General features: G+C 33.9%; 1 protein-coding gene across 3 annotated transcripts; it reads left to right on the top strand.

The window, feature by feature from the left end:
* The first annotated feature begins 3,995 nt into the window (after positions 1-3,995).
* Positions 3,996-9,051, top strand: LOC115988367 (putative pentatricopeptide repeat-containing protein At1g17630). 3 transcript variants are annotated; one of them, XM_031111904.1, is made up of 4 exons: positions 3,996-6,658; positions 6,782-6,866; positions 7,678-7,790; positions 8,549-9,051. In XM_031111904.1, the coding sequence occupies exon 1, from the start codon at positions 4,399-4,401 to the stop codon at positions 6,631-6,633; it is 2,235 nt and encodes a 744-aa protein (XP_030967764.1). In that variant the 5' UTR covers positions 3,996-4,398; the 3' UTR covers positions 6,634-6,658; positions 6,782-6,866; positions 7,678-7,790; positions 8,549-9,051. The 3 variants fall into 3 exon arrangements, with proteins under 3 accessions (XP_030967764.1, XP_030967765.1, XP_030967763.1); XM_031111905.1 differs by lacking the exon at positions 7,678-7,790 and adding an exon at positions 7,199-7,260; XM_031111903.1 differs by lacking the exon at positions 7,678-7,790.
* Positions 9,052-10,515: the final 1,464 nt, after the last annotated feature.

Genomic DNA, 10,515 nt, shown 5'->3' with positions numbered 1-10,515 from the left:
TTATGACCAATTTTCGCACTTGCCTAAATAAAGGAATAAGCAGAGCATAATTGTGTGACCTTTTTAGATCTTTTTTATTTGTGGTGAATTTAAGAAGGGGACTTGACACATTGAAGCAGGTTTTGAAATATGTAAATAATGCTCAAAATTTATCGTAAAATTAAATATATTATTATGTGTCTACACACTTTTCGTGAAAAATGCCAAAGATAAATTTTATTTTACTAAAGCAAATACAGATATTCTGTAGAGAAAATTAAACTATCTTAAAAGTTACATGGCAAAATTATCCAATTTTTGTTGCTATAAAAGGGAAATAAAATAATTCTGGGTTCCAGTTCAATAGGAAAGTTCTTAAAAAAATAAGCACACAAGCTGGCCCAATGAACATGGAATATACAATTGCAAGGATCAGAGTGGCCCAACAAATTTGGAGGCCTAAGGCGATATAATTTTTAAATAATATTTAACTAGTATTTAATATCATAATTTTTTTTATAACAAAAATCTATTCCTTTCATTTTGTAATATGCTTTTTTTTGGGGGAAAAGTGCTAAAGTTATAACAAATTTTACTAAAAAAACTTTCAAACGATATAGAAATAAATGCGATTAATGACATCTCAAGAAGAAAATAAACAAGCATTTGAATGAATGATGTTAGGAATATTATAAATTTTATAACATGAGGCTTACAAAGATGTATCACTAATCACAAAAAATAATTCAAAAATGTATTTAATAGGTTATTGATGTCCACATATCATACTAATTGTCACATCAATTTGTAAAGTTTTCAAGTAAAATCAATAATATTTCTAACATTTTCCTACCTGAATTATTTCTTGTGATTAGTGAAACATATATTTGTAAGGGAAAATGCTAGATATACAAATTCTTTTATGAAAACTTTTACAAACTGATGATGTGGTAAATGATTATAGATAAATAAAAAAATGATATTATTAGTGAGTCTAGATGAGAATGAGTAAAAAGTTAGATATAACAACTGTAAGGACACAGTTTGTAACGAACCGTAACAGGGTTGGGTTCGCACGTGAAAAGGCCCAAACAATATCATTTATAGAGCGTCAGTTTGAAAGGCTAGGCCTTAGTCACTAGACGGCGGGTTTTTTGTGGTGTTCATACATGGTTTAAATCGTGTTCGCCCTGGGAGTCTTTCTCCTGGAGGCAGGCTGGGAGGCTCTGGTTTTTGACCTTTTTTCCCAGCCCCTTTCCCCGGATTGCTTATTTTTCCTTTTATACTAGCCTGTCTTCCTTATCCAACGTCCACGTGTGGGGTTCGATTTTCCAAGACTGATACTTGTCCCATCAGCCCATATCCAGAGTGGTTGGGGATGGTTGTAGAAGCTGAAGGGTATGGCTCTGTCAGGTGCAGAGTATTGAGTGGCAGTAAGTGCAGCTTTCCCTTTGTCCTTGGTCGTTAGACTATCCAGGGTGTCCTTCCCTATTGACATAGATTTTTTTAGATTTTTTTTTTTTTAGACTGTTTCAGTTCCGTTTTTGTCCTTCCTTCCAGGGGGACCTCGGACATGCTGAGGACTGAATCGTCCTCGGCTGTGTCCCAGGACTATTTTGTACTTGTATTACCTAATCTTGGCTATTACCTTCCTCGGCTCGGGCCTTGGACCCCAATGAATAAATGGGTCAGGGCCACAGATTATCGGGCCCTACAACAACAATTTGTAAAATAGTTTGTAACTATAGCATTACTCTATTTGTAAGACTCATCTATTTAAAGTTGTATTATCTTTAGTATTACTTAATTCTTTGGGACTTCTTAAAAGTAGAGGAAAAATATAAAACTAAATTTTTTTTTTTCTATATCTCCAAATTTTTTTTTAAAATATATTAATTTTTTCCCCAAAGTTTAGGGCCTTCCTCTAGTAGGGGCCCTAGGCGGTGGCCTAAGGGGCCTAGGCCTAGGGCCGGCCTTGGCAAGGATCCTATGGATTCATTCTCCTTGGTTACTTAAATTTGAGGAAATGAATATTTTTGCAATTTTTGAGTGGGTTAAGCTAATCATACAACGGGAAAAGAAGCTGAGAATTCCAAGAGAATGGAATGATTGAGGAACTGTAACTTCACACTATTCATAACAGCGGCCTGATACGGATGATAAAGAAACAAACTCATGAAACGTCAACAAAGGGAAATTCTAGACCTTATTTTTTCAATTTCTCAAACTAAAATGATATGCACTGATCATGTTTCTTTTGAGAATTTGTAGTTGGAGAAAAGTCGAGAAGCTGTGTATAGGATCCTCCACATCCCCCCCAATGTAAAGGTCAACTTCTAATTAATTGTCAAAAGATGATAAAGTGTGCGTGGCAACTATTTGTAGGAATCACATAAGTGAAACCATTTTTGTTTAAAGACAGGTTTTATTCCTAGCATTTTTAAAATCAGTCAAATGAGCTAATAGCTTAGTAACTCAACTGGTTGACACTTTTTAATATTTCTAACAAAAATATTTACAGTTCAAATCTCTCAACCTTAACTATCGAATTATAAAATAAAATCACTAAAAAATGAGATACAAATTTTTTATTTGTGAAGAGGATGATATGAATGTGATACTTCAATTATGGAGTCTTTCATCTTTGCCACATTGGCCTATAGAACCCCTAAAAAAAATCGAGAAATATGCTCCAATCCTTTTCTGGTTCGTTTGTAAATCATACTTTTAGGGAGGAAAATTTCATAGAGCATTATATCGCTAGATGGACTTTTATTTTTAATATTTCAGGATTGGTCCCCCATGTCATACATTTAACACTGTTTTTTGGCCCACAAGATAGAAGTAAATCCCTTCCCCTTGTTGTTCCCTTCTCTTTCTCTTTGTTGAATAGAAGCATTACTTAGCCAAAATAAAAATTAAAAAAAATGTCCTCTATACTTGAACCCCCAATATATTCACATAGTATTGGATGACCTACCTTCTTCTTTCTTAAACCCTTCAAGTTTTATTTGGAAAACAAAAATCTCCCAATAACTTTATTTTTAAAAGGAAGCCATATTCAAAGAAGTAAAAAATTATTGGCTTTTATCTACAATTGTTTGTTGTAAGAGCACAAGTTAAGATGCATTTAATATTTTGTAATTTATTTTTTTATACATTTTTGAAAAAATTAAGTCAAATTGTGTGCAAAAAAAAAAAAAAAAAAAACACATACAACCTCAATGAATTTGTACATGCAAACCAATAAACTAGTGACAACTACATATAATTTTTTTTTTTTTTAATTTTTAAAAAGTATTACATTTTAATTCATAATTGATTATTTATTATACCTTAACTGTTGTCCTAAGAATAATCATGAACAAATGTACCCTTATAGTCCTTTGATTTCTTGGGTAAAATTTCCTAACACCTCCCTTAAACTTTAGGCTATCAACCATTACACTTAAACTTTATTTTAACCAACTTACTCTACAAAGAAGTATAAACTTCACACATATGCCAAATTAGTAAAAAAATAATAAAAAAATAATAATAATGCTACTCATGTGCCATGCACGTGGAAAACAAAATTAATAAAATCAAACCTTTGTCCTTGTATTTGTTGTAAATCTCAGTTACATAGTTTAATTTGAGTTTTTAAACCTATGATGCACCGATAGTTTAATTTGAGTTTTTAAACCTATGATGCACCGATATAGATAAAGATATGGGTATTGGTACAGGTACGGGTATGGAGATATAATATTTAAAAAAAAATCTAAGATATGATATATAGTAAGTAATTAATTAATTAATATTTATTTTTAGGTATATTTAAATATTTTTGTACATGATTTATGTTTATTTTAAGTTTTAAAATTAACAATATTCTGATGTTTTTATTATCTAATGTTTTTTTTTTCTTTTTTTTTGGTAATCTTTATTATCTAATGTTTGATGTTTCCAATGTTTCTTTTGTATTTTACCCAAAAAAATGTTTCTTTTATATATATATACTCTGGTCTCTGAGTCACAGACCCACAACGAGCCACAACAAACATGAGCCAAGGTCAGAGCAGAACAGAGGCAAGCGAAGCGAGAGGCGAGGTAGAGAGAGTGAGAGTTTGAGAGACTTACCGGCGGCAAGAAGGAGGTGGAGGAGGAGCTCTTGTCGTGGGTCTGTCTGTGACGGCAAGGTCAGAGCAGAGTCGAGACTATTCATTCATTCAAAATCAACCACCCAATGTTTAAAAATTTGAAACTTTGTTTTAGTTATTTTAGTCTCAATGCTTATTGCACACACCGTTTTTTTCCCCAAGTTTTAGGCTTTACGCACACATCTGGCGCCATTTGAAGCTCATTATTTTGACAACCCACCACACGAGTAAAACCTTGATTGATGTCAACGGATCTATTTTTGAAAACCTCACCTTCATGCTTCATGCTTCCTCTCAACGTTTCATATCAATCTCTTCACGTTTCTACAAAACCCACCTCTTTTTCCCACATGAACTCAGCCGTTCAATCTTAATACACACCCACAATACCCACACTCAATCCTTTGTTACCCACCATGATGAGCTTCTTAAATTCTTTGACCACTTTCTTCGACAATGCACCACGGTTCAACACTGCAAACGCGTTCACACCCAAGTTGTTGTCACTGGCACGAACAGGTCAGCCTTCTTGGCTGCCCGGCTTGTGTCGGTATATGGCCGTCTCGGGCTTGTTATTGATGCCCGGAAAGTGTTTGATGAAATTCCAGCTGAGGGTCTTTCAAACTTGCTATTGTGGAATTCAATTCTGAGAGCTAGTGTCTCAAATGGGTATTACGTGGAAGGCCTTAAAATTTATAATAAAATGCAAAAACTTGGGGTTTGTGCTGATGGATTCACTTTGCCTTTGTTAATAAAGGCATGTGCGTTTATGGGTGGTTTGAATTTGTGCAGGAATGTTCACACTCATGTTTTGCAAATGGGTTTTCAAAATCATCTTCATGTTGTGAATGAATTGGTTGGAATGTATGGGAAGCTTGGGCGAATGGAGAGTGCCCGCCAGTTGTTTGATAGAATGACTGTTAGAAGCTATATTTCATGGAATACCTTAGTTTCAGGCTATGCCTTTAACTATGATTGCAATGGTGCATCTGAGATGTTTAGGCAGATGGAGTTGGAAGGATTGGAGCCAAACCCTGTGACATGGACATCTCTGTTTTCAAGTCATGCTAGATGTGGGCGGAATGAAGAGACGGTAGAGTTTTTTTGTATGATGAGGAAGAGAGGAATTGGGGCAACTGCTGAAGCGCTTGCTGTTGTGTTATCTGTATGTGCTGATTTGGTTGCAGTTGGAAGGGGCAAGGTCATTCATGGATATATTATAAAGGGTGGGTTTGAAAATTACTTGTTTGTGAAGAATGCACTAATATGTATGTATGGGAAGTGTGGAGACGTAAAATATGCACAAAATTTGTTTTTAGAGATGGAAACAAAGAATCTAGTGAGTTGGAATGCTTTGATAACATCATATGCTGAATCTGGATTATGTGATGAGGCGTTTGAAATATTTTCCCAGCTAAAGACTTCAGGTGATTGTCCTATGATCAGACCTAATGTCATAAGTTGGAGCTCTGTAATTGATGGATTTGCTTCTAAGGGCCAAGGGGAGGAGTCCCTGAAACTTTTTAGGCAAATGCAGCTTGCCAATGTCATGCCTAATTGCGTGACGATATCCAGTGTTTTGTCAGTTTGTGCAGAGTTAGCAGCAGTGAATCTCGGCAGGGAAATACACAGTCACGTGGTTAGGGCTTTGATGGATAGTAACATTTTGGTTGGAAATGGCTTGATTAATATGTACACAAAGTGTGGAAGTTTCAAGGAAGCCCATTTGGTATTTGAGAAAAATGATAATAGAGATTTAATTTCATGGAACTCAATGATTGCAGGGTATGGGATGCATGGGCTTGGTGAAAAAGCTTTAGAAACTTTTGATCAGATGATTGAATCTGGATTAAAGCCAGACAATATCTCCTTTGTTGCTGTTCTTTCTGCTTGTAGTCATGCTGGGCTTGTTGTGGAGGGTCGTAGGCTATTTAATGAAATGACTCAAGAGTTTAGGGTTGAACCCCAAATGGAGCACTATACTTGCATGGTCGATCTCCTTGGACGTGCTGGGTTTTTACAAGAAGCAAGTGACATTGTGAAAAGCATGCCAATGGAACCCAATGATTGTGTATGGGGTGCCCTTCTGAACTCTTGTAGGAAGTACAAGAATACAGATGTTGCTGAAGAGACTGCCTCCCATATTTTTAATATGAGCTCAGAAACAACTGGGAACTACATGCTGCTATCAAATATTTTTGCTGCAAGTGGGAAATGGGTGGACTCTGCAAGGATGAGGATCTCAGCAAAGACAAAGGGTTTAAAGAAAGTTCCTGGCCTGAGTTGGATTGAGGTGAAGAAAAAGTTTCATGTGTTCTCAGCAGGGAACACTTTGCAACTGGGGTTGGAGGAAGTTTATGGGATCCTTGAGGAATTGGCACTTCAAATGGAAAGTGAGTGCAGTTCAGTTCATAACAGCCTCTTTGAACAAAATGTTGATGAAGAAGAAACATGTACTCGACTCAGAAACAAGGGAGAATCTGGAGAGTTTTTGAAGGCAACACAACCGTGATGGAGACTGAGGGAGGTGTACTTTGGTAAGCTCTTTCTTCCTTCTCGTTAGGGACCAAGAACCTGGCTCTATTGTTCCCTTTCTCTCTCTCTCTCTCTCTCCCCTTTAATTTCCAAATCTCACGGTTTTTTTGTGTGCTATTGAGCAGATTTGGTCTTGGGGAGCAGATCTGTAACGGCCCATCACAGTTTCTAACGTTTAGCTCCAGATTTTCAGGGACCTAGCACTCCAAGGTACCAATTCTGCATTTTTTGCTTCATTATAGTCTTTAAACTTACATAATTTTGATGATTTTCTTGAGTAGTTGAGGTTTCAAGGCTCTGTAGTTCAGATTCCGGTTTAAGATTTCTGGGTTTTGGGGTTTTTGTTATCTCTGAGTTCATATGGGTATCTTTTTAATGCAAAACCCCCCTTGTAATTCTCTTTATCCACTGATTTCCTCAGTTGGGTCATCCTTTTACAATGTACTCATTTCCTCAATTTTCACAAGCATTACATGCTATAGACGTAACAATGATTAAAAATAGACATCAATTCTTGAATCTATTGCTTCATTATGTTTCAGACATTATTGGCACGATTATGAGTGATGACAATGTTCTGGAATCCAAGTTGGATTCGATGAATGTGAGTTTATCTATTCCTTCAATCACTAAGATTTTTCAGGTTTTGAATTATCCAGAAATTTTTAGACAATAAAAGGGCAGACATATAATTATATATAAGCAACTCCATCATGCAAAGCAAATTACATGATAAAAAAATGAACTTTTAGGTTCCTACACATTCTTTGCCAACATAGTTCCAAGCTCTAACAGACAGTTACTAATATGAAAAGAGATAAATAATTCTTTTGCTTCTTAACTCTCACTAATATGAAAATTTAGCAGCCATGAGTTGTGACACCTCTGCTTATTGATAAGAAAGAAACAAGCTGGACAACAGGTGCAAACGAGTTAATTGATAACCCAATTTGGAGAGCACATAATATCATGTAGGAAAGTTTTTATTCATCTGATAGAAAATACTGATGTTTCCCAACAGCAAAATCATTTACCAAACAATGAGCATCGCTCAAAATGCTAATCTTCCCCAGCATTGCAGAAGTGTTAAGGAGACTGATGTGAGGAATTCTGGACCTAATAGTTTCATGATAAGTATGTGACTCAAATCTTCAAATTCTGTGGATAATAAATCAATTACAAAAATGAGGTTTTAATCCATTCATCTGGTGTATAATGTCCCCCTGAAACAATAATGAGGGGAGAAAATTTTCTATAGTATCGAAATTTTTATTTTTATTTTTAACTCTCATCAAGATGAAGTTTAGCAGTTATGAGTTGTGATACCTCTGCTTATTGGGAAGAAAGAAACAAGCTGGACAACAGATCCAAACAAGTGAATTGATAACCCAATTTAGAATGCACATGAAATCATATAGGAAAGATTTTATTCATTTGGTAGAAACTGATGTTTCCCAGCAACAAAATCGTTTACCTCAAAATACTAATCCTTGCAAAATCTTTTGAAGATAAGTATAGTCTGGTGTGTAATATCCTCCTAACACAATCATGACGGGAGAAAATTTGTGAAGTCTCTCATTCTATTTATGGGGCTAAGAAATAATTCTAACACAAAACTAGCTGCAAAACCTTGCTTTTGCCACCACCTTTAACATTGATGCCATGAGTGTTGAGTTTAGCCCATGATAGGAGAAGTTTATAAATTCATTATTGGTAGACTATAGTTGAACCAGGCATTTATTTGTGTATTTGAACATCAATAGTTGGCTAAACATTTCCAATTGTTTCTTGATTGATGTGTGCTTTCAATTCTGTCATATTACTCTCTGTGTGGCATTTAGTTTTTTTACAACAATGAAGCTTGGCTGATTTGTTGGACAAAACATATATAGGTGCAAGACTGAAGAGAGGAATGAGAAATTTGAAGTGGCATTATGGAAAAAGTCAGGGTAGGAAGACTGGGGGAAATGCTGGTTGGCTTCCACAAGTTGCAAAAGTACTCTTTAGATGTGTTCCCTTTCCTACTGCTAGGTAATTTATAGAAATGATGGCTGCAAGCAGAGAAGTGAACAAAAAGAAAAGCTTTTAGAGTGATGGGTTCAGTGCATGAACTGGGACTCTATAAGCAAATTCATTATATGAACCAGATGCTTGCTTTTCAGCAAATATCCATCGAATCAGATGCTTGCTTTTCAGCAAATAAAATTGACATGAGATCATCAAATAAAGTGATGCCAAAACACACAGCGTGGGTTCCATCATCAATTCTTGGAAGTAATATGAGATCATCAACTTTCTTTATTGCTCCAAAGCCAAACCTATCAAGCCTATAAAGTTCTGTAGCCTATCATGTCTATCAAGATTTGTATATAATTCCATTCATTGATAATTTCAACATGTGTTAATGTGATTAACATGCTAGAAATTGTAACGAACCAACCAACTAACTAACTAAATGCAACATTACAACAATTATTATCTATACAGAGGTTCCTATCAATATCTTCTTAAATATTATCGGCTTTTTGTAAAATATTTTGTACTATTTTTGGTTATGAAATCCATTCCATGCAACTCAGAAAATGATTGAAAATTTTTCCATAATTCTTTAGCCTCTATCAACTTGTGGCAACTAATTAATCTATTGGAGCAAAAATTACAATAACATTCATTTTTTTCTTTCTTTTTTCAAAATCTATGTACTAATCATATATGATTCCAAAGCATGACCTTTTGGAGAAACAATATTTCAAGAGAATTATCAGGCAAAAAGTCAAACGCATTATTAATTTTCTAAGAAGAAAAAAGAAAAGAAAAGGACGGGTTCCTTAACCATGAGCCCATTTAAGCAATGACCTAAGGTCTCCAAATGGAAAAAAGCCACCTAAAATAGAATATATTATAATATTTATTTGTCCTATAATATTGCACAAAAATAATAATAAAAAAGTAAGGCCTCTCACTTAGGAACAAAAAAAGAAAAGAAAAAAAAAACATCTTCTATTGGACGATAGAATGTTTTTCCTATCTATCTTACTATATAAAATTTTAATTAAGCCCAAAAATTTAATAAATAAAAATTATTTTTAAAATATTATTCACTTTTTGAGTGTTCAACATTTTATTAATATGTTTTACTATTTTTGCGGTGGTTTAATAGTGTAAAATTTTTTAATCTTCCAAAAATTCTATTCTTCCTTCCTCTCTCTATCAAAATTAAAATCAGAATTAATTGTTTTAGAAACAAACTCTATTATTCAATAATTAAAGTCCAACATTGCTAAGAAAGATAATGACCATCTCAAAATATGATATTTATTCTAATATTGAATGTTTCAAAAATTTTTTAAGAATCAAAAGTTTTAAAATACATTTTTATGAATATATGAAAATAATCCAATTAATGTATTAAATTGTATGATTCATTTTTCTAATTTATATATCGCTTATAAAACATTAAGTGATAATACATTTTACATTTGCGTTTGATCCCAAAATGTGTTGAGTCAGCCCTATTTTTGTGGACAATGAATTTGAGCAGGTTCGAAAAGAAATTGTTTAAAACTAAATTGAGATATTCAATAGAAACGATACAGTTTAATTTAAAAGATTTTAAATTTGTTATTTATTTTATATTTAAAATACTCTACGCATATGAAAAATTTTAATAAAAATGTGACCATATTTGCATGAAACATTTAATATGCCAATAACATTGTTAATATTTCTTGATTTTGGCAAATCGTTGTGGTATTAGTATAGAGAAACTAATTCGATTGAGGCTAAAGTTGTTTAAAAAAAAAAAAAAAATTGATAGCTTTTTACAAAGAAGTGTTCAACAAGTACTACTATTGAAATA

Source organism: Quercus lobata, chromosome 5, assembly GCF_001633185.2.
Source record: "Quercus lobata isolate SW786 chromosome 5, ValleyOak3.0 Primary Assembly, whole genome shotgun sequence".
NCBI classification, from domain to species: domain Eukaryota; kingdom Viridiplantae; phylum Streptophyta; class Magnoliopsida; order Fagales; family Fagaceae; genus Quercus; species Quercus lobata.
Note: the sequence above shows the minus strand (reverse complement) of the source record. Positions and strands in the feature narration are given on the sequence as shown.

What these genes read in the sequence shown, in the direction of transcription:
- LOC115988367 (XM_031111903.1), top strand. Translation starts at nt 4,399, where the DNA reads ATGCTTCATGCTTCCTCTCAACGTTTCATATCAATCTCTTCACGTTTC.